Here is a 23955-nt window from a genome sequence, read left to right as displayed (position 1 = left end):
GAGCTGATTCCCCCGGCCAAGTGGGGGATTCCAACCTAATTCTGACCCTTCTCCATTCTATCCTTGAAGTGTCAAGAGCTGATTGCCAGTTTTGCCTCCTTACTGACCTTTGGCTTTGTGTGTGTGTGGTTTCTGAGCCAGAAGCAAATCACTGGTCAAGAAACTTCGCTTGCAGCCCTGGAGGTGGCAGGAGGCAGCCTGCACTGCCCGGCTCTGGGAGGTCAGCGGGCCGCCTCCCGCCTCTCTGCGCTCCTGGCCAGGCAATCTGGAGCCAGTGGGGCTGCGGCTCTGAAACAAGAGGCCTTTAGTGGTTCTCTGATTTTATTTTTTTTTCCTCCTTCCCCTTAGGAAGACAAATTGGGGATTTTATGAGCTAATGTAACTATTTACCCAGGGGCCGCTGGAAGACTATAAAGGGAAAATTGATTAATTGATTAATTCTACATGATGAGGAGATTGGTTAGAAGTAACCCTCCTGTAAAATACAGCTGGAGAAGGGTCCTGGCACTGCTCCTAAGGTCCGGGAGATGGGCTGTGGACTCAGAGAGAGTGTCCTGGTTGGGAAAATGCACAGCCCCTCCTCCTAGTCCTTGGGAGGGAGGTTCAAGATAATGAAGTGGCAAGAGGCGCTTGCGGTGCGCTGACCTGAAGGAGGGGAGGGACCTGTAGCTCTGATGCCTGCCATGCATTCTTTGGTTGACTCTTCACATCGGCCCCTCCGGCTTGGGGTCCGCACTCCAGGAGAAGACGAGGAGACGCAGAGAGGTCCAGTAACTGCTCACAGTCGCCGGCTGCTAGGACCAATCAGGATCTCAGAGCTGTCTGTCTCCAAAGCCTGTGCCTTTTTCTTTAAAAACTCTGGCATTTTCAAGGCAGAGCTGTGTGCATCTCGGGCGTTTTTGCATTCCCAACTCTGCTCGGTGGTGCATGGACCATAGGAGGACCTCAGGAATATTTCTCGAGCAGAAAGTATGGCCACAAGCCCCAGGGGCACTGTGGGTCTGCAGGGTCTCGAGACACGTCAGAGCTCCAAGGGCATCCTATATGAGGACTGCAGCTCTCTCACTTTTCAGAGGAGGAGATGGAAGCCCAGGGAGGGTGACATCTCCGAGGGCATGTACCCCATCTGTGGCCCTGAAGGGATTCCTATCAGATGCTGATCCCACGCGCCTGGCTGATAGGGTTTGTCTTTGGACTGCCCTCCCAGCTCTGCCAAACTCTCAGCCCTCTCCCCACTTCCTGTTGTTCTAGAACTCTGCCAAGGGGAGAGGAAGTGCTTTGGAGGTGAGGAAGAAGACCGGGTGGACGGAGGACCTTGGAGGCGGGAAGCAGGGCTGGGGCCTGTGGATGGGAGACCCCTCGAGTCCTTTCCCTCCCTGGTGCAGGTGGGGGGGGTACCAGGGGGAGTGGGCTGTTTATAGTGTTTCACTGACAGCATCTCTGCTCCGAAGGGATAATTTCTGTGGCTCAGCCTGCTGATTAGAGCTGGAATTTAAATGAATGACGGTGACCTTGTGGAAGCGCCCTAGTTATTCAGAGGCCTGATGAGGGAAATAGGCCTCATGCCTCGGTCCATCAGAGCCCTGGCAGGTGTAGGAGGAGGGGCACCTAACTGCCCAGGGCCGGGGGGGGCCTGGTCAGCTGTGGCCGGAAGCAGCTGAGGGCTTGTGCTCAGGCCTCCCTGTGTTTGCTCTTTGTCTCTGCCCCTCCTTGTCTTCCTCCCCACGTTTAAGTCATCGCACTGCTGCCCTTGGAGAGGGGATCTGCTGACTTGTTCTGAACCCTGCCGTGTGTCCAGGGAGCCCCTTATCCAGCCTGAGGGATGCTGTTCGCAGAAGACAGTGCCTGACACAGTTGACTGTGTTTATGGACACAGAGGGTTTGCTCTTAAAGCTGGCTGCTCCTAGAGGGGACCCGACCCATGGACCCAGTAGCATTAGCCTCACCCAGGAGCCTGTTAGAAGGCAGGATGTCAGGCCTCTCCCTAGACCTGTACCTTTGACCAAGGCCCCTGGGGTCTGCCTATTAAAGCTTCAGAGACACTGACCTAAAATCCCCAGTCTCCTTGGGACCAACAGGGCCATATTTATTAAGGAAAGTACAGTACTCTTTGCTAAAGCCCTATTCCTGGTCTCATCTGCTGGAGACAGAGCAAATTATCCACTTTCTGGGTTGATAGGAACTAAGAAGAAGAAGATTAGAGAAAGAGAATGGACACTGATCCGCCACGTGGTCTGCATGCATCACTGTTTGGGCCCTTCTCATGTATGTGAGGCAAGATAGCTACCTGCTTTCATATGGCCTTTGAGTTAAGGATGATTTTTCACTTTTTAAATAGTTGAAAGCAACCAGAAGAAGAAGAATTAGTGATGCAAAACTTTTATAAAATTTGAATGCCAGTGTTGACAAAGTTTTTTGGAACATAGGCCCACTTGTTCATTTCTGTATTGTCTGCAGCTGCTTTGCAAAAGCAGAGGGGGGCTCTATGATGTAGACACAGCTCTCTGAGCTGCAGAGCCTAAAAGATTTACCATCTGGCCCTTTACAGAGGAAGTTTGTCACCTCTGGCTTAGGGGGCATAGTCTTGGAGACAGAGGCAGGTTGACACCCTGCCTCTATTCCAGCAAGCATGGCCTGTTCAGGTAACTTTTCCTTTGTGGACCTTACATTCCTCATCTGTAAAATGGGGACAATAAATACCTATCTCATGGAACTATTGTGAAGATTAAATAAGCTCAAGCAAGTCAAGTCTTTAGAACAGTGCCTGGCACAGAATACGCAATGTATAAATTAGCTACTATTGTAAGTTATCTCACTTGATCCTTTCCACATGTGTTTCCATTTTACAACGGAAAATACTTAGGCTCAGAGAAGTTTAAAAGCAAAATAAAACATTCTTCTGCCTGTGTCTGGGTGCCCCTCTCTGTTCAGAGGCATGCTTCCTCAGCTGTGCTGTTCATTCACTCAGTCGTGTCTGACTCTCTGTGACCCCACGGACTGCAGCACACCAGGCTTCCTGTCCTTCACCATCTCCAGAGTTCACTCAAACTCACGTCCATTGAGTCATGATGCCATCCAACCATCTTGTCCTCTGCTGTAGACCCCTCTAATCTGCTGTCTTCTCATCTCACACTTTCTCACATCCATCCTATTCTTTATGCTTTCAGTAAAGAGGTCCTGCCAGCTTAGATCCCGGCCACCACTGCTTTCAAGTGAGGCCAAGACTCCCAGTAAGAGTGTGGAAAGGGGAATGATGTGTAGAGAGCGTCTGTCATGTGCCAGGCCTCCACCACTTCACAGATGAAGAACATTGGTCTTTAAAACATTGTATCCTTTGCCCCAGGCCAGAAGCAAGTATGGCAGGTATCAGATTTAAATGCAGTCTGGGATCTCTGCTTTGTCGGTCTGATTCTCTTTGCCTCTCTCGCTTTCCCCAGGAGTTGTGTGGCCTTAGTAAATCATTAGCCTCTCTGGGTATCAGGCTTCTTTAAATCAAATGCCCTCTCAGGCTTCTTCCATTCTGAGGATCTGTGATTAGGCCAGCTGACTGAGCCCCCGTGGGGAGAAGAAGGACTCAGGAAAATGCCATCTCTTCCGTTACCAAAGACTGGCGGTTCCCAACTCCAGTGCTACCCAGCATATTTTTTCTTTTCTTTCCTGTTCCTTTGGGCAACAGTCCTGTTTGCTTTTCTCTCTTATTTATTAGGAAAAACATCTGACACTTATCGAGCTTGTATTTTGAGCAGGACACTAAAGTACTAAGTTTTCGTATCTATCGGTTAATTCCTTTAGACGTGCCCAGGATTCTGTTATTAGACCCACTTCACCCAAGAATAGACTGACTCTCAGGAATGCGAGCTCATCAGCCCCATCCAGTAAAAAGTGGTGGAGCAGGATGCAAATGCTGATGTGTCTGGCCCTGGAGATGTCTCATGCGGAGTTCCACCTAGAGCACTCGCCCCACGAAGGTAAGCTCCCGTGCCGTATGGTCTCGGCCTAGGACAGTGCCAGCACATCATAGCCGTGGAGTGAATGCTTGCCCAGTGAGGGTGCTCAAGAATCAGCTTTTCGCTTTACCCCACGTCCCTTTGAAAGACAGGCTGCTTGTTATTGGGGCTCACCCTGAGACAGAAGGTAACTCAGCCTCTGTGTTTATTCAGTGCCCATCTCTCGGGCTCGGCTCAGTGGAGGCTGCAGGCTGTGGGAACTCCAGCGCTGCTGTGCGTAATTGGGTTGGAAAGGGGCCCTTGGCTGGGCTGACAGCACTCAGCTCCCAGCCAATTGCCCGGCTGGGGCCCGGGAAGAGCCCCTTGGCTCCCGTGGCCGTTCTTGATGAGTAAGTGTGAGTAAGGAGCCGCGTTGCAGCGTGCCTCCAGCTTCGGCTAACTCGAAGAAGCAGATCATGTGGCCCTGGTGTCTCTTTGTAGAGTCTTTTAAAATCGCCTCCTTTACTGTCGTGGCAAGTCAGGCTCACTGGCGTGCTGGCTGTGGGCCACTTTGTTTCTCTGTTCCGGAGGGCAGGGTCAGAACTGGAAAAGGCCTGGAAGCGATCCTGTAGTCTCAGTGGGATAGCACTGTCCCTCCCATGGGTGTGGGATGGATATTTGCTGTGCCAGTGATGAGGAGCCATTGGTGGCATTTAGGAGGAAGGGCCAATCAATGCTAAATGTGCTGCAATATATGGGAGAGTCTCACTTGAAGACTGTGCTGCTCAAAATGCCATTGGTGAGACCAAAGAGAAACTATTCTAGACCAGTTCTTGTGTAGGAGAGAAAACAGAGGCCCCAGAACATCTATGTAACTCAGCTGAGTTACCCAGCCTATATTTATGGCAGCCTCGGAGACCCTCTTATTCTGACGACCTGCCTCGAGAAGTCTAGAAAGGACTTGGGCTAAGCTAGTCAGTGTGTGGGGCTGGGCCTCAGGAATTGGCAACTGAGTGTTGAGGACAGTGGGTGCCCTTGTGGGGTCGCTTAGCTGACCCTGACCATGGGGGCAGGCGGCTGAGGATGCTTGGGCAGGCGGTCTGCTGGAGCTGCCGGCTTTCTGGAGAAGTGGTGTTGGCAAGAGACGGGAGGGTGGAGTGTGGAAGTGACAAGGCCTAGATATGCCAGTCTCCTGAATAGGACAGCAGTGGCTACAAGCTTTCCAGCCCTTCCCGTGTGCCATGAGCTCTGCGACGTGCTCTTTGTATGTGGTTGCGTGTGATTATCACAGTGATCCTAAGATATTTTACATGTGAGCTGCAGATATTTTACAGGAAAAGGCACAGAATAGTTAACTTGCTTAGTATCCCAGTTAGCAAGAGACAGGGCTGGAGTTTGAATTCAGATTTTGGATTATTTAGAGCAATGGTAAACATGAAAACCACCCGGGGACTTCCCTGGGGGTCCAGTGGCTAAGACTCTGCACTCCCAGTGCGGAGGGTCCTGGTTCCATCTTTGGTCAGGGACCTGGATCCCTGTAGCTAAGAGTCCGCCGGCTGCAATGAAGACCCTGTGCAGTCAAATAAATAATAAAACATTTAAAAGAAAGTCACCTGGAAAGCTAATGAATGCGATCCAGTCTAACTGAAGTAAAATGTTTCTCCCAGGTGATCTGATAGGACCAAAGTTTGAAAACCATGTTTTCAAGGAAAGTGAAGGGACTTGAAAGCATCAGTATTAACCACTATTGTATACCTCCCATAAATGAAGGGAAGTGAAGAGGTTTAGGAGATGCAAGGGAGGATGGGATGAATGATCCCCACTTTGCCTGAGTTCCCATGGCACCTTAGATCACGGAGCTAGTAGAATCTGCCTCATAATACCCTATTCAATAGCCAGCTGTTTCTTGTCCCCCACATGTCCACATTGGCCACTGTGGGCTCTAGAAGGACAGGGAGAGCCATACTCTTGAGAACAGAAACTTATCCGTGCCTGCACCCACACTACCTGGCATCCTGTATGCGCTCATAAACTTTGCTTTTAGAATCAGCATTTCAGACATGGAAAGGACCCAGAGTTGCTGAGCTCTCTGTGCAGCTGATTTTTGATTCTCTTCCATATGAGATTATTCAGACCTGAACCCCTGCAGTGACAAGAAACTCATTGCTCCTTTAGCCATTCCGTTCTAACAGCACTGAGTGTTCACAAGCTCTTCTTTATTCTGAGTCACTGTAGCTTTCACCACCTGTATTGCTTCCAGCCTTTGGAGACACACAGAATAGATCTAATTACACTCCCAGTGTTTGAAGACAGGGCTTTTGTCTTTAAGGATTTTCTTTTCTAAAGGCCAAAACATCTCTAGTTTCTTTGGGCATTCTCATACAAGGGTTTTAAGTTCTTTCATCCAGATCATTGTTCTCTAAAAAATAACAGTTTTCTTTGCATCCTTGCCCATACCACATACAGGGTCATGGACATGTTGCAACTGGTTCATGTTACATTGCTCCTTTTTTCTAGACTTCCTACATCTATTAACGACCTGACTTTTATATAATGACTGTAGTATTAAATTGAACTTAACGTCACTGAGAACTTTTACTGTTTTATGTGTGCTGCTGCTAAGCCATTTCTTTCCCTTTTTCGTATGTGTGCAATTGGTGTATTTGACTTAGACTTGGGGCCATGCTTTGATTTTGTCAAATTCATCCCTGGATTTTTAAAATCCAGCACACCATGGCCTAGTTGGACACAGTTATTTCATTTAACATATCCGAAGTCCTTTCCAGCTTCATGTCACTCTTGAATAAAGAGCTATTTTAGAGAAGTTTATAACATTTGGAGAGCAAGGACTTTCTCTTCTTTGGGAAGTCTTTTCTAGAAGCCATAATTGCTGATGCTTTAACCCTAGCGGCTTCCTTGGTGGCTTAGATGGTAAAGCGGGAGACCTGGGTTCGATTCCTGGGTCAGGAAGATCCCCTGGAGAAGGAAATGGCAACCTACTCCAGTACTCTTGCCTGGAAAATCCCTTGGACAGAGGAACCTGGTAGGATACAGTCCGTGGGGTTGCAAAGAGTCAGACATGACTGAGCAACTTTGCTTTTAACCCTTAGAGTGACACGCTTGATTTTATCTCTCTTCCTTCCATGGTATTCATGAAAAAGAAACCCCACCCCTCCTCGGTCACTGCCCCCCCCCCCAACCCTCCCAGATAGACTAGATTGGGAAGGTGCTTCCCTGTGGTGATGCCATACAGATGAGCTGGGGGTGACGCATGGATGCCTCTGAAGAAGTATTTTCTGTTCAGGCCAGGCACCATGCTGTATGAACAGAGTTGGTCTGGAGGCAAATAGTGAGTGAACCAGTACAGTAACATCCTACACAGGGCTTAGTGACGAAGATGGAAACTGGTGGCATCAGGGAAGGACCTACCCAGAGGCACCTGCACCGGAGAACTAGCAGCAGGTGTTCCTCTGGAAACCATCACCATCGCCAGCCCAACTATCCACTTCGGCCCGAGCATTGTGCAAGGCTTGTGGAAGAGCCGACATCGTGAACGTAAACGGTTGGTCTTCCCAAGTGTCATCGTCAGTTGACGATTGCTGTTGGGTGATTTGTCGAAGCCTCATTTCATGACTCCCTTTTTGATTAGGGGTGGTGTTCTCTGGATATCTGTTTGAACCATTGAACATTGTCATTTTTGTAGGTCAAAACCAGTCAAATATCAGCAATTTCATATGGTTCATCTCAGTAAGGATTTGCTTGGCCTCTTCAGAGGTCATCTTGGTTCATAGAAACTCTACGGCTTGGAGTTGGAATAGTTGGTAGTTATCTTCTAAAGCCCCACTGTGACTCTTTTCTATGGCATTCTGGCAGGGGACCCTTCCCCTATCATTCCCCCCTCATCTTGCTGAATGTGCTTGCTCCTTTAACTTGCATGTGCAACTTTTAAAATGTTTGAAGCCGGCCCTCATGTCCTCATCTAGCTCTTTCCTGTTTGGGCTGTACACAGCTGTTCCTTCAGCCATTCTGCGTGTGACAAGCTTTTGGAACTCCTACCATCTGGTTCTTCTCCCCTGGACCTTCCCACCTCGTTGATGGCCCTCTTGATAATGGCACTGTTCTCTGAACCCAGAACCTACGTTTGGTACTCAGTGCTGAGAAGAAGTGGAACTTGGGCCTACTTTTTACTTGTGATCTTTTTGAGGGTTCGTGGGGAGTGTGGGAGGTTGTGCTTAAGGGCCACAATTTCTATTTACCCCCTTAAAATTAAATTTCGCTTTTGTCCACTCACATCTTTTGGACCCTGATGCTCAAGGCTAACAAATTAGATGTTCCTTTCCACTTCGGTTCATTACAACATCCAGACAGCATGTCATGGATGTTCTCAGCCAAGTCATTTGTCAAAATGCTAAGCAGATCAAGGCTCTGCTGTAAGCCACTGGATAACCCCAGGTAGGACAAGGAAACTGAAGTCCACGATGAAGGTCACGACCTGACACAGGTCGGGGGAATTGCCTGGGGATGGGCTGGTCTGAGACAGGGCTGTGGAAGTGGGTGGAGTTTTCCTTCAGGCCCCGCCTCTTTCCTTTAAGCTGCTTCCTCCTGTCCCCTGTTTCCTCCCTCCTGCCGGGGGTGCTAGACTTCCTCAGCCCGTGGCTGCAAGTCTCCATCCTTCCTTCTCCTGTGTCCTTGTGCCAGTCCTGTCTCTGGAGAAAGAGCTTAAGCTTGGCTTCCCGATGGCCTCAGGAACAAGGCAGCGCAATGACCCAGGAGCCTGAGTGCAGTTTGTGTTCAGATTTGCATTTTAATGAGGGAAGTGGCTTAATAACCCCCAGAAAGGACCCAGGAGGGGAAGAGCTTCATATTTTAGTAGAAGCTGGGGATGGAGATTGAGGAGAGGAAGAGGGTGGCCAGTTATTTAAAACAGTTACCCTGGGGGCTCTTTCAATCATGCTGTACCAGGATCATAAACGAAGTTGAATTCATGTCCAGTCACTATTTTCTGGTCCTGAATTGTCCAAGATGTGTCTTCTTGTTCCTCCACCAGCACTGAATTAAGACAGGGTAGGCTACCCCATGGACTGCAGCCTACAAGGCTCCTCCGTCCATGGGATTTTCCAGGCAAGAATACTGGAGTGGGTTGCCATTTCCTTCTCCAGAGCTAGTAGTTATCATAGTTATTATCCAGCCTGGAGAATCTATCTGCTGGTTTACCGTCCGCATTTCACTGCTTACTAAGTAGTGGAATTTTGTCTCTAGGTCTTAGCTTCCTTACCTGTAAAATCTACATTACAGCAATGCCTTTCCCACAGAGATGTATTTAATGACATGACACTTAGCATGTCTGGTATATGTTAAACAGTCAGCAAATACTAGCCACTGTTATAATTCTGTCGTTTTACCAAGCTAACTGAATTTCCTCTCTTTTAAAGTGCTTAACATGCTACAATGTGTATTTTTTTCTTTCCCCTTCTCTCTTTTCCAAATTCACAGTCACTCCACAGACACGAGGGTCACTGGGGGCTTCTCTCTTTGTCAAGCCCCACCCCCTGCTACCTTCACCATCTCCTTAGCTCCTCCGGAAACATCGGGTGACTCTTTCCATCACCTTCTGATTTTATGTAATTACTCTTTTTAAAAGTCCTCGTCACTTCATAAAAATTCAACATTGGCACTTGGCACTTACAGCAATTAGTGACATTTCATTTCTCCACTTCAGTATGGAAAAAGAGATGATATGTGTGGATTTTACAGGGGGAGAAAAGTTATCCTGCAAGTGAATGAGAGAGAAGTCTTGGCAGAGATAACTTGCTTTTTTTCCTTCCCGAATCTTTTCTCCTCCCCCATGAATGACTTCCTCCCTCCCCTGAAATACTTTCTCCAATTACTCAGCCAGAATGAAGGAAGGAAGGAGGATTAAAAACCATCAGAGGGGAGTGGGATATTACAGGTTTGAGGGGGAGACAGTATTAGCTTCAGTGATGGAGACCTTCCACTTCTGGCCTGCCTCCCGAACAGTGCATCTTCCTCGCCTGTTCCAGTAAATGGTCTCTATTCTCTATATTAGTCATTTTCATGACAGGCTTCATAATGGCCACAGCTGCTCAGAGATGACTTTGCTTTTGTAGCCATTCCATTCTCCCCAGCTGCAACTACCTCCACAGGGATTTTCCCCAAAGGTGTAACAGTTTAGAGGGCCATATGTGTATTTTGCCTATAATCTACATAGGATTTGCAGTTTGTTGTAAGGCACTTTCAACTTTGTATGTCTTACCTATTGGCAATCTTTTTCTCTTCTTGTTCTTGACCCTATGGACCATGACCCATGAGAATCCTCTGTCCATGGGCTTCTCCAGGCAAGAATACTGGAGTGGGTTGCCATGCCCTCCTCCCGGGGATCTTCCTGACCCAGGGATCAAACCCGTGTCTCCTGCATTGGCAGGCAAGTTCTTTATCACTCGTGCCACCTGGGAAGCCCGTGAACCACAGATAGATGGGCACAAGAAGGCGAGGTAGACAGCACTAGAAATTGCTATGTCCTTCTCTAGGGAGAAAGAGTGAAAGAAAGAGTGAAAAATATCAGACATCTTCGTGGGATCCAGAATGGTCTCTGAGCCCATCTAGGTAGCACTTTGACAGAGTGTGACATCTAGCTAGAAGACATTTCCGTTGCTTTCTAATTATTATAATTATTTTTTTAAAGGCATTTTAGTTCCATAAGAACTCTGTATAGAAAATTCTCAATATTCTGACGGTCAAAGGCTCGTCCTAGCCCACTCCCTGTTTCCTGCCCTCCTTAGATGAAATTTTATGGAGTTGGCTTTCGGAGCTTTATTGAAGATCTGTTGAAATCCAGAACTGATGGTGGGGTTGTTTTGGGAAAACATGGTGGTCCCCTTTGCTTCCCTGAGTCCCCTGTTCCAGCCCATGTCTTGTCTTTCGGCATCCCTTGAATATCAGGCTCGGATTAAATGCCAAGCTCCAAGTCCAGCTAGGTGCTAGTGCCAGGGCCGGATGTGTGGTCTGAGGGGCTGCGGCTGACCTTCTGTTTCCGAGATTAACAAGAAGCCCCCCTCCTCTTTTTCTCATCAGTCACACACATAACACACAGCTAGCATAGATTGCTTTTCCTTCCTTGCTAATTATATCCTTCTCAGTGAAGCCTTTTTTTTCCCCTGAGCATTATTTTTCTGTATCTATATTGGAAAGCCATATAGTCCCTTTTTCTTTTTGAATGTAAAATTTTACTTTAATGTTGGAATATGCACACAAAAAAAAAAAAAGAAACTCTGGGATACTTTAATAATCCCCATCCCTCCCAGATTAAGACTCAGGTCTCTGGCCCCTTTTTATTTGAGGCTTCATTCACTTACATGGGCACAGACCCTTCTCTTCCAAGAAGGGGAGGTGATACACTTTTACATTTGTCCTGACTCTCTTGCAGACCTTACTCCTGTAATGTTAAATGCACCTTAGACTTTTTGCTTCAGTGAGTCTTCTGTTTCTTCAGCTTATCATGCCTAAAACAGAATTCATTATCACCCTCATTCCAGATCCATCTCCCAGCTCCATCCCACCTTCCTGTTTCTGACAGTGCGTCTCTCAGTCTGCCATCCATTCCTCCCCTGAAGCATCTCATCGGTCACCCAAAGCCTGTTGAATCCTTTTCCCCTTTTCCTTCCTGCTGCCTCGACACTAATTTCGGCCCTCTGCCTATGACAGATCTCTGTGCCTCTGTCTTTTTTCTCTCTGATCCATCCTGTCCATACCATTGCCAATGCAATCTTCCTCAACATCATTTTCCCTAGGGCATTCTCCTGCCCGTGAGCCCTTGGTGTCTCCCATCAGCTGCAAGATCAAGTCCTTTCTCCCTAACCTGGAAACTCCAGGCCTTCATACAATGGTCCTTAAGATCACCTTTCACTTCTTCCTTCTGTGAACCATTTGTATGTGTTCATTGTTATTTTTACAGCATCTATTGCATACCTACCGTGTGCCTGGCAGTGTCCTAGGTGTTCCGGAAAGGCGACAGGAAAATCCTTACAAAAACAATTAGTGGTCTTGGGAGCTAGTGGTGTTGCCTGGAATGTCCTTCATCACTCTCAATCCTAAACCATCTACCAAGATGTATTTTAAATCCCACTTCCTCCAGAAACTCTTGCTGCACACCCAGGGCCCTCCTCACAGTCCTTACACATCTTATTGTCTGAATCAATCGTTTGACACTCACCCATCATTCATTCCTCATTCACTCACAAAATACATACTGAGCACCTACTTTGTGTCAGACACTGGGCTTCATGTTGTCTCACAAATCAGTATATTTTTACAGCCTAAAAATAACAACAATAATTCTTATGTAGCCCTTAGCATGTACAGGTGCTGCTTTACATACATTCGCTTATTTAATCCTCAAACCAAGCTTTGGGTTTGGCGTGGTAATTATCCAAATTTTACAGATGGGAAGTCGAGGAACAGAGATGCTTAGCAACTTTCCTGGTGTCACAAACTAGAAAATAACGAAGGTGGGATTCAAATCTGAAGTCCTTGATCTTAACCCCTATCCTTCATTGTCAGGTACCACTATGTGTATATATGTCTATATATGACGTGTACGTGTGTGTAAGTATAAACACACATGCACACACCTTCCCAGTTAGGCTCTAAACTCTTAGAGGTTGGCAGCTACGTACCACACTTGCTTGCATCTCACCACCTTACGCAGTGTTTACACACAGTAGGTACTGGAGTCGTTTGTTTGATTGTCATTTCTTCCATTCACTTGGTGAGGACTTGAGGTCTTTTTACAGCAAGTAGGAGTGTTTGGGAGTGGAGGGAAGGTGAGAAACGGAATTTCATAATAGACCTAGACCCTCTGGAATTCCTGGTTTCCAGTTCTTAACTCTGCAATCTTCGGGTGTAGATTTGTATAAGAGGAGATACTAATGTAAAAGCTCGTGAAAGTGGATTAAAATCTCCTTCTCAAAAAGCAAAATAAAACTCAAACCACGTTATGGTTACTGTTTTCTCCCCCGTCTTGTGCTGTTTCCTGTTAAACTTGCTTCTGCCTGTTTTGCTTTGTTGCCTACAACACATCAGGATCCCAGAGTTACATTCCTGGCCTAATGTTTCTAGTTCAGATTTTTTATAAGTTGAAAAACATGTACATTTTATTTGAATCATGAGACTGCAGTTACATATGTAGCTTAATAAAACGTGATAAGTACATATTTAAATTTGAAAAACACAGGTGGTGGATATTTGAGTTTTAAAAGGATTCCTTCTTTTACTGAAGGATCCATTGTAGGATTCCATTAAATATCCAGTTCCTCTTAGTGCATTTATCACACAGTTTAATTTAACAAAATTTGATTTATATGTCAATCTAAAGGGGTAGCTCGCAAGTTCTAGTGAGCATGAGAATCACTAGTGCAACTTATTTAAAATTCAGATCCTTCCCCAACCACTCCCCAAGATTCTAACTCATTCAGACTTGGGTGGGGTCCAGGAACGTCACTGGTCACTGTTAGTAAGTACCCCCAGGTGGGTGTTTAATGCAGGTGGTTAGTGAAATGTGCTCTGGGAAACACAGCTTTAAAGAAGCACATGTGGTACATAAATGGGGCTGAACTCCAGGGACTTCTCCCGAGCTTTGAATACCCTCTCGCTATCAAGTGTCCCATTTCCTCTGCAATTGCAGGTGTAAAATATTGGTCCTTTCATTTCAAAAATATCTCCCCCGTGGATACATGTATATGTATGGCTGAATCCCTTTGCTGTCCACTTAAGTCTATTAACATTGTTAATCTGCTCTTCTGCTGCTGCTGCTGCTAAGTCACTTCAGTCGTGTCCGACTCTGTGCGACCCCAAAGACGGCAGCCCACCAGGCTCCCCCCGTCCCTGGGATTCTCCAGGCAAGAACACTGGAGTGGGTTGCCATTTCCTTCTCCAGTGCATGAAAGTGAAAAGTGAAAGTGAAGTCACTCAGTCGTGTCCAACTCTTAACGACCCCATGGACTGCAGCCTACCAGGCTCCTCCATCCATGGGATTTTCCAGGCAAGAGTACTGGAGTGGGGTGCCATTGCCTTCTCCATAATCTGCTCTACTTCAATATAAAATAAAAGGTTTAAATGGTAAACAAACAACAAAAAAAGTCCCATTTAACAGAATAAAAAACAAATTAAAATATCTCCCCCGGCTTTATTGAGATAATTGGCATACAACATGGTGTAAACTTAACATATGAATTATGTTAATTAGATACACTTACATGTTGCAAACACCTTCATTTCATCACATAGTTACCATTTCTTTTTTATGGTGAAGACATTTAAGATCTACTCTCTAGCATTTATACTTCAAGTGCATAATATAGTAGTGTTGCCCTTTTATTTTTAACCCCCATCTTAGGGATCTCTTTAGATCTTTATTATTCTCATTTCTTAACGGTGACATCTCTCCTGTGAATTCACACACCTGCTCTCTTCCGATTCCTCCTTCCACATGCCCCAACTCTCTGCCTCAGACCCCCCCTCTTAGTGTGCATGATCTGGGTGCTGAAGGCTATGGCTTGGTCCAGAAACTCCAGGCATTTTATGAACAGTCACTTCTGCCAAGGTTTCTTAGTCAAATCTCGTGCCCTTTCTTCTTTCTTATTATCCCCTCCCAAAAAAGACTAATAGTTAATTTTTTAAATAAAACATATTATGAGAATGACTTGCTTTGGCATGATTCCATTCCTCCATGAGTACTAATATCCTAGGCCTTGAGAAATGAATGTCAGAAATGTGCATTTAAAATATGTCTATAGTTTAATGAAATTTGTTGAAAAAATGCCTCCATGACATTTATGGCACATGGTGTGTCTATGTATTTAATATATCATTGATCTTTAAAATTCAGTTGCTTGACCCATATTTTGCCTCTGATTACTTTTCTAAATCTCTAGTAATCTCCAAAAACATTTAGAGATTTCCATATTTTAGAGATTTTTCTCCTTTATTAATCCCCTATATCCCTGAATTTTACTCTGGGGAAAGGATCTCCAAATACCTCCAGCAATAATAAAAGCAATGGAAGAGCAGATAGCCAGCACAGTTGGCTACTGGTTGGAAATCTTTTCTTTTAATAGGTTTATCAGGGCTTATGCTTCCCTTGAAGTAATGAGTTCTTAAGAGCCTTGTTTGACTTCTGTAAGAACATGGCGAGAGGTTGTGCTATTTATTGGGACTTTGTGTACCTTCTTTAATCCATTCAGTGCTTGGCTAGGCCTCTGTGATCAAACATGAGGGACTTTCTAGGAAAAGTTGGTGCTGGAGGGAAGGGGTGTGGTCGTCACTGGGTGAAGGCCAGGATCATATGGAGATGTTTCAAGCTGTTTAACTCTTGAAAGCAGACACCCATGTGGTATGTTCAGTTTTCGTAGAAAAGACTACTGTATCTAGGGTGGACAATGTTGGATGGTAAACTCCGGATGCGAGATTACAACTGACTTTTTTCCCTTCTGAATTTTCCAAGGTTTCTACAGTGATCATGTATTACTTACTATTGCAAGCGATTTAGAAGAAAGAAAGAAACCTACTTTGCCCACATCTGGAGTCTCTTTCCCAAGGGACCTAATCTCTGGTAGATTTGTCTCAAATCCTACCTATTGCATAGATCAGTGGCTATGTGGCCCGCAGGTTCAGCAAACAAAAGACTGTCCTTGAACTGGATGGCCCTCGACACCCTGCCCTGTCTCAGGGCTCGTTGCGTGCTCCTGAGCACATGTGGATGCCCCCGCCACTCCTTCTGCTCAGGCATTAAGAGGCGATGACCTTCCATGTGGGATTCTAACTTTGTCTTCTTTCTTTTCTCCTTGCCCTCCCCCGTCCCCCTCCTCTCCTCCCCTCTCCTCCTCCTTCAAGGCCTCTCCCACCTCATGATGAGTGAACAAGGTAGGTCCTCTGGGCTCACGGTGCTGCAGCTGCCTGGATTGCTTGCCTTCGTGCCTCTGGCTGGTCGCTGAGAGCCCGCTTCATCCCTGGCAGGCCGTTTGCTGCCTGTCCCTCCTGCCAGGGGCCAGGCTGGGAGCCGGGCCATCCTGCGGTGGGGCGGAGTGGGGGGCACCTTTCCCATCGCATCGTGGTTCCCCCTGCCCCCCCATCACCCCCTTGGCTTCTCCATTCCACTCCACCATTTGTCATCCTGGGCGCTGGCCCTGCTGGGCTGCCTCCCAGAGAGAAGCATGAAACAAGCCGTGACGGTGTCGATAATGGGGGTGAATGAAGCTAATTTCAGAGCACCAGAGCGGTTAACTTCTTCCCTAAGCCTCACGCTGGGGCCCCAGGTTGGGGGAGACACGCTGGGCTTCTCTGAATTTCACTCTGAGTCAAGGTTTGATTTTTGTCTTCCCCTCCATCCCCCTGCCCATTGTAATGACTTTCAGCCCCAGCCATCCCCCACCCCCCCCCCCCCCACCCCACCTCCAGTGGTCAAAGGAAGCCCTTGGGGGTTTGACTGTTTTCAGTTTTGTATAAAAGCAAAAACCACTGAAAGAACATGCTAATGTCCTGATGGCAGGGTTCTAACTCATTATACACCCTGAAGAAAACTGCATATAAAGATCTGTAAATTCCGCATCTGCAACCTAAAATATTCAATTATGCAGGGAATGAACTGTGCAGGAAATTCAGATCAGCTAAGCACAGGGTGGGTTGTGAATGAAGCCTTTTCCTCCTAAATAAAAATGTTCCATATTATCAGCCTAAATCAGGATTCAAGAACTGAGCCTACTTCAAATTGTCTTTTTCGTCACTGTTCAATTGCTACTATTGTGTTTCTCCTGCGTTTTGGGGTGATTGCAAGATTGGTCTACCTGGCCTGGCCCTGACACCGAAAGACTGTACTTTAATTTCTCTTGTCTGTTTCTTTTCAAAATACACACAGGACTCAGAGCCTTTGTTCAAGGACCAGAGAGAAGCGAAGGAGGTGTATTTCCATGTTCTGCTGTTTTTCTTGATCTTTTGAGGGGGGTGGGGCAGCACTGAAGGGCAAATGCCCCCTCCCCAACACCCCCATTTTCTTACACAGGATTCATCAGACAGTGTGGCCATAAAGAGGAGTACATGATCAGATCAAGGAACCACCCAGGTCTGAGAGAAGTTTTGTCCAGGTAGCAGTGGAGGTGGGCAATTGAGGGCATTTCTGACTTGATAAGGCAGGACAGGAGGAGGCACACTTTCCCAATAAAACTGTATCCTCTAGCCCTGAGCCACGACCCGTGACGTGGACACTGGACATTAGAGTGAAGACAAGATCTTGTATAGAGCAGATGTCAGGGAACAGAGCTAGAGGGGTCAGGTGAATTCTCCAGCATTAGATGGAGCCCTGCAAGAGGCTGGGGTGAAGCCTCTCCATTCTCGTAGGTGAGTGAGGGAAGCTGTCTCCCCACAGCAGGTTACCATGAGGTGAGTATGAGCAAGGAGTGCTCTTTATGTTGACCTAGTATATCCGGATACTTTCAGAGAGTTACGCATATCTCTACAGAGTGCGATGACCCAAGCTTTGTGAATGCTGGAATTCGGTGGCCCACTTTGATAACAAGTTGCACCTGAAAAAGCAGGTCCTCAGAGTCCTGATGAGAAGATGCTTCTACATATTCTCATCTCATCCCCCCACCCGCCCTTTAAGAGTTCTGACTTTTCTAGTGGCTTGGAGGTCTGAGGGTATTCATACGATGGATGTCATAGCATAGAGTCTAGGTCGATGAGATAGGCTGGTGGTGACCTCTTTAATCTTGATTTATTTCAACCCACTGATGCAGCACAGGCATTTTGGAGGGCTAAATTCCAACCCTGGTGTGAAAAGTATCTGGAGAACCTCTATTGTGTACCTTCCCCACTTTTCCACATACTATTCAACTTCTTGCCCAGCACTGAAGCATATAGGAGTAGAGAATTCAGACACACCCATGGACGTGTGCTCTGGGGGCAGGGATAAGTCAGGAAACTTCTAGAAAAAGAGTCTTTAGGCAATGACATAATGACAAACACGGGTATTGTAAATCCCTCTTTAGAGAGGTTTTCAAGAAAGGATGCGGAATTCTTCCGGGTGGTCAGTGCCACTAAGATTTTAAGGTGCAAGTTTTCAGTTTAATTTTTTAAAGAAGGTCCTTTGACCCCATCCCTTCCCCTCTCATTCTTTTCCATTTCCCACCCCTTGTCTGTTCTTGCCCTTGTGATGATTACATAAAAAGCCAGCACTCCCTTCCTTTGCCTTATTCCTTCAACGTGGAAGAAAAAGATTTCTGTCTGGTTCTCACTGAATCTCCGGAATTTGTTTTTGATCCCTGTAGATATATGCGGAAATAATGTTGTGTGTGTACCACCTGAACATGTGCTTTACACTCTGGATCCTCATGACGCATATTAACGTTGAGAAAATACAGGAGAACTTCGCTTCTCTGAAACTATGCCTAAGCAATTTTACTTTGGTTAAGTGCGTACGATTTCACACACATGAGGCTATGCAGTGCTTTTGCATGCAGACTTGGTCACGTTCCTGAGGATGGGACTGAGAGGAGGCTAATGGGAAAAAGCTTAAACACGTGTCGGTCACACTGTTTAAGCCTCACCTCGTGCATTTGCCTTGTGCTGCCTTCTCAAGGCTGTACTGCCGGGGCCGCTGCTGTGGTGGGTTTTGTTGTATGTGTTACGTTTCTTTGTGTGTCTGATGTTTTACTCTCCCTGCTCTCTCTCTTTCTCTCTTGCCGCCTCCGTGGTGGACACCATGCTTCCTCTACTTAATTGGACCTTCATTTCTCTAGGTAGAAGTAAAGGTAGAGATCATTTTGTTTTTATCATTGTAACTATCAATTTGCCTTCTGAAATATTCATACATCCACGGGAAATTGTTGATTCTGATGAATACAGTCCAGATTATAATGGTGTTTTTAACAACAACTACAAAAAAAAAAAAAAAAAAATCCAGGGCTCTCCTTTTCCTTCAAAGTATTTCATGATTGATGGTTGGGGATTGCTCTGAGCTGGCCTGCCTTCCTCTAAATCCAGAATGAGCCGTCCCATTATGGTGTGCTGTTTCTATCTGCTTCTGCTTGTGTACTGTGGGGAAGATATATTTTCTTAACTCAGAGTATTCTAAGATCCCGCCAGTAAATGTATTGAGGGCACAGGGAAGATGCGAAATGACCTGCCAATGTTTCCATGACCTGGGAATAACTGAATTCAGGGTGATAGATGAGAATGGGGAGAGGATTGGTGAATGACTGGAAATTGTGTAAAATTTGAAATTTGGGAAATATCTGTGGCTCTTTTATCTCCTGTATTTTGGGGGGAATAAAAGTTTTCTGACTGGGTGTGATGAGCTAAGAATGGTGGGACTAGGGGTGTGGAAGAACACAGGAATCCATTGACAGTGGATCCAGTGATAATCCATGACGTCATGAGGAGAAAGTAGAGAGACAACACTGGATTCTTACTTAGCAAGTCCACTTTTTGCGGGGTGAGCTAGGAAAGGGAGGGGTGCTGAGTCGGTGTACTTGCTCCGATGCTCTGACATGCCTTTCACTGCTTCACACCTTTGGGTACCACAGTTCACTCGTCCATTCCTAATCAAAGCTGTCAGAGACCTGAGTCCAGAGAACCCAGCTCACCAGCTCACATTGGATTAGCTGCTCAGAACTGAAGGGAGAGGCTAATTGATAAATTATAAATATGTATTTGCATTCAGTTCTCCTCTTTCCCTTCCTGACTCTCTAGCCCCTATCTCTCTGCAGGCATGCGCCGCTGCTTCCTGTAGAGATTGGCAAATAACAGAAGTAGGGAATGTGAGTTCCGGCGTGAGGATGTTGCAGAAAGATGGGGCTGACAAGATACTGAAAATGTTAATTTGATGACTCGTCTGTGAACTGGCCATCTCTCATTTGAATTTCATGCCTCTCTGGATTTTTTTAAAAGTTATGTACGGTTACCTTGGAAGCAGTTCAGTCCTTTTGTTTTGGGGTTGGTTGATTGCCTATTTCTTTTCTGCTAATCACAGGTGGATTTAGTCTCAGAAATCTGCTCTGGGGAACTTTACCCTCTTTTGAGCTTAAGGAGGTGGGAAAGGGGGACAAGGAAGAGGAATAACGAGTGAAAGGGTATATCTAGCCACCCCCTCCGCTCATCTACTCACTATGCTCAGCCAGAGGCTTCTAGTGGTCTCTGCACAGGCAAAGTGACCTCTCTGTGCCCGGGACACAACCTTTGTGAAGCTAGCCCTGTGTCACCCGCCCCTCCTCCCACTGGCCTCTAGGAGAGTACATTAGGGTCAGCTGTCTCCCCCAGCCCCTGCACCTCTCTCCTTTTCTTTCCCTAACCACCTAAAACAGGGGTCCCCAACCTCTGGGACCGAATGCCTGATGACCTAAGGCGGAGCTGATATAATAATAATAGAAACAAAGTGCAAGATAAATGTAATACACTTGGATTATCCCAAACCATCCCCCCACTCCACCTCCGCGCAGTCTGTGGAAGCATTGTCTTCCATGAAACCTGCCCCTGGTGCCCAAAAGGTTGGGGAATACTGCCCTAAAATATCCCATGAGACAGATGTCTTTAGTGTTTTTAGATTTTGCACATGGATATTGCACATGGATTGAAGGCAGGAGGAGAAGGGGATGACAGAGGATGAGATGGTTGGATGGCATCACCGACTCAATGGACATGAGTTTGAGTAAGCTCTGGGAGTTGGTGATGGACAGGGAGGCCTGGTGTGCTGCAGTCCATGAGGTTGCAAAGAGTCGGACATGACTGAGTGACTGAATTGAACTGATCTTTCTCTGGCCCCTGCTGCTAGCACTGATCATTTCCTGTGTGCCAGCCATTGTGCCATGAGCTTTAGACACCTTGCCACCGTAAATCCTTGCAACTGTCTTATGAGGTAGATGATGGTTATCCTAGCTATATGGGCAAGCAGAACAAGGCTCAGAGAACTAAATAACTTAAGTCAGATGGCTGTAAGTGGCAATGAAACTCAGAATCTGAGTACCTAGCCACTGCTTTATATGGCTTCTTTTTGATCCGAGGATGACCTCCACAGACTTGCCTCTCAACTACCTCCCTGGCACCAACCTGGCTTATGTTCCAGCTGGCCACTTTGTGTTCATTCTCCATAACATACGTCCACAGAAATGTTCTGTCACCTCAATATTTCAAGTCAACCTTGGCACCATCTGGCCACAAACCAGATTCCCTAATTTTGTTAATGGTTTCCCCATCTTCCTTATCACCTGGGCTTGAAATCAGCAATTGCTTTTTTTTTTTTTTTCCTTCTTGAACTTTCCTATTTTCAGCTGATGTTAAGAGAGCTTGTTGAGATTCTTTTTTAGAATGTCTCTTGCATCTCTATTTGACACACTAGTTCGGTTCCCAGTTAGCCCTTATTGGATTGTTGCCCTAACCTAATTAATCTTTGTTCTCCCCCAGTGTGTCCAGTAACTGAGAACTGCTTAAGTTCTGCTGTCCTCCATATGGAGTTCAGGATTAACTCTTTCACTTTCAAAGCCGTCCCTAATATGGCCTTGTTTACCTTTAACCTGCTAATCTTTGATGCAAAATTGTTGCCAGATATAGTGAACCAAGTAATCATACTGGACCTTTCCTTGTCTCAGTTTTATTTATTTTTTCCTCTCTTCTATAAGAGCTCCTCCTCTCCTGTTTCTGCTCATTGAAATTACACATAGATTTTATTTCCAGTTGATGTTACGACTGTTCTGTATACTTAGATTTGCTAAGCTCTGTTTAGATATGAGCTCTTCTTCCACATATCTCTCTGATATCTTATACTAAACTTATTTGGAAATTGGACTCCTCCATTTAACTAGATCGCAAGTATGTTGAAGACAAACATATTCATTTTTTAATGTCCAGATGGGTCCAGCCTAGGAGGTTATACTGTGAACAGACTCAAAATCTCTAATCCCTGTTATCCTGCTGTCAGTCATCTTCCTAAAAGTGAAAATAAAGCAAAATTAAAATTAAATCGGATCATGTAGCTCTTCTGCTCAGAAGCTTTTGGTGGATTCTTGTTGTATAATTGTCAACGTGCCTTCCCAGCTTTATTTTCTGCAATAACATAGCCTGCTCTGCACTCCCACCCCACCCCCACCCCCCCAGGCCACCGGTCTCCTAAAGTCAACAGCTCACTCTGCCTGAATCCACACTATGGTTTCCAGCCTCAGGCTTTCACTCAAGCTCTGGTCTCTTTCCTGAATGGCCTCGGATCACCCTTCTCTCCCTTCTCTCCCTTTAAAGCTCAAGCTTCCGAGGTCCTCCAGACTTTGTGTTTCCGTTACAAAGTACCTGCCCTGAGTCAGACTTCCTGTGTGTCAGTTATCCCATCCCGAAAGAACTTTGTACCCATGCTGCAGACAGTTCAGTACTGTGTCCAGAACTGTGGACAGAGCCGTGGCCCTTTCCATTACCCTCTTACCCCACCAAGAGAGCGAAGGGGCCCGGCGGGTCATAGTGAGGCCAGGCCTCGGCTCTGTGTGTGCAAAGGACATCAGAATCAATGTGGGAGAGGTCTTTGGACTTTTTCTCAGGAGTTTCTCAGAGAAAAGAATGCCTCAGATTGTGTCATGGTTTTAAAGCTGAGTGATGAAGCAGTGAACGTGTAGTGGAAAGAATTGTGAAGTTAAATCTACAAAATGGAGCAGGATGTTTATGCTAACAGTACTCGCCACATGCAGGAGGCCCCTGGGCTGCGCTGGGCCAAAAGCAAATGTGACTTTAACTAGAACTAGCTGATGGAAGGTCTTCAGCAACCTTGGTCACCTTTTTGGACTTGATTTTGACTGCCTCTGTTTAAATGTATAGAGTGTGTTTTAGCCTCTATCCCTCTTTACTTTTTAGTTTGGGGATTGCCTATCCTGGGTTAGATTGCCAAACACTTTCCCTTGAAACTGAACTTGGAATAGGTGTAGTAGATTCAAATGCTTACAGGGGCTTGACAGGTATTATCAAAGAGCAGATCGTATGGTAAGGAAAGTCCTAGTGTAAGGTGAACAGGAGGGAGTGGTGGGGATTGTGGCAAATTGAAAAGCACAAATCCTGTCAGTCTTTATTCTGCTCCAGCCGATTGCTGCTCTGCAAGAATGCGTGCCCACTGTCACCGGAGCCTCAGGATAAGCGAGAGCAGATTTTATAAAAACGTCAGCTCGTGGCGTCTTTCTCTCTGTGTGTGTATAGATGGGTGTATGCATACACACATACATCCACATGCGCCAAAGGATTTGACCTTTGACTTGGTTTTGACCTTTGACATGAGGGGAAAAGAGAAGTAAAATACCCCTCCAAAGTTTTTTCCTGAACGTCAGTTGTGGGAGGTGTCTGACCAGCGTGCTTGATTAGTTTTCTCTCAGCCCATAGCAGTGGTCAGGGCACCAGGAATAAATCCTGCCCTTAACACTGCTGCCAGGGAGCCTGATCCATTTTGGGGGGAAGTTGGTTTTATACAGTGGTGTGGGCGTGGGTGGGGAGGGTGTGGAGAAGGCCAAGAATGGCCAAGAAAAGTATGTCACTGACACCTTCAGCAATTGCCAAGAACCAGCACAATTTGTAAATAGTAAGAGTGACTATAGGGTATTTTATTCCTTTTTCCTCTTTATCTACAGAGCTTCTTATCTACTAAACTAGGTGATGTTGACCCTAAGATTTACTTTAATCCATCAGAATTTAGAGACCCCTTCCAGTTTATTCACATGTATTTTTCCCTGTAGATTTGATCATTGGCTTTTTAATGCTGAACTAATCAAAACTGGCCAGACTGGAAAAAGATAATCAAGCTACATGAACTTGAACATGATTTCATGTAGATTATATTTTGCTCTTAATAACATTTAAAAAGCTGATTTCAGGAGCTGAGGCCCTTCTTGTTCCTGCTAGGGCTCAAGAGCCCTGCAAGTAAGTTACTATGTTGATAGCCAACTGTTTATGCAAATTGGTAAATGCAATGCCAGCTACTAATTATGAAAATAAACTCATCTAT

General features: G+C 46.0%; 1 protein-coding gene across 3 annotated transcripts in view; it reads left to right on the top strand.

Moving 5' to 3' along the window:
• NRXN3 (neurexin 3) overlaps positions 1-23955 on the top strand; it is a 1693692-nt gene that overhangs the window by 40314 nt on the left and 1629423 nt on the right. Inside the window, exons 3-4 of one of the 3 annotated variants that reach the window (XM_061156510.1) lie at positions 15834-15863; positions 18734-18745. The exons of the other annotated variants lie outside the window; for them this stretch is intronic. Coding sequence (XP_061012493.1) covers positions 15834-15863; positions 18734-18745 — 42 coding nt within the window. The remainder of the gene's footprint in view (positions 1-15833; positions 15864-18733; positions 18746-23955) is intronic. 3 annotated transcript variants of the gene reach the window in all.

This window comes from Dama dama, chromosome 12, assembly GCF_033118175.1.
Source record: "Dama dama isolate Ldn47 chromosome 12, ASM3311817v1, whole genome shotgun sequence".
Classification (NCBI taxonomy): domain Eukaryota; kingdom Metazoa; phylum Chordata; class Mammalia; order Artiodactyla; family Cervidae; genus Dama; species Dama dama.
The sequence above is the reverse complement of the archived record's forward strand: the minus strand, read 5'-3'. Positions and strand labels throughout refer to the sequence as shown.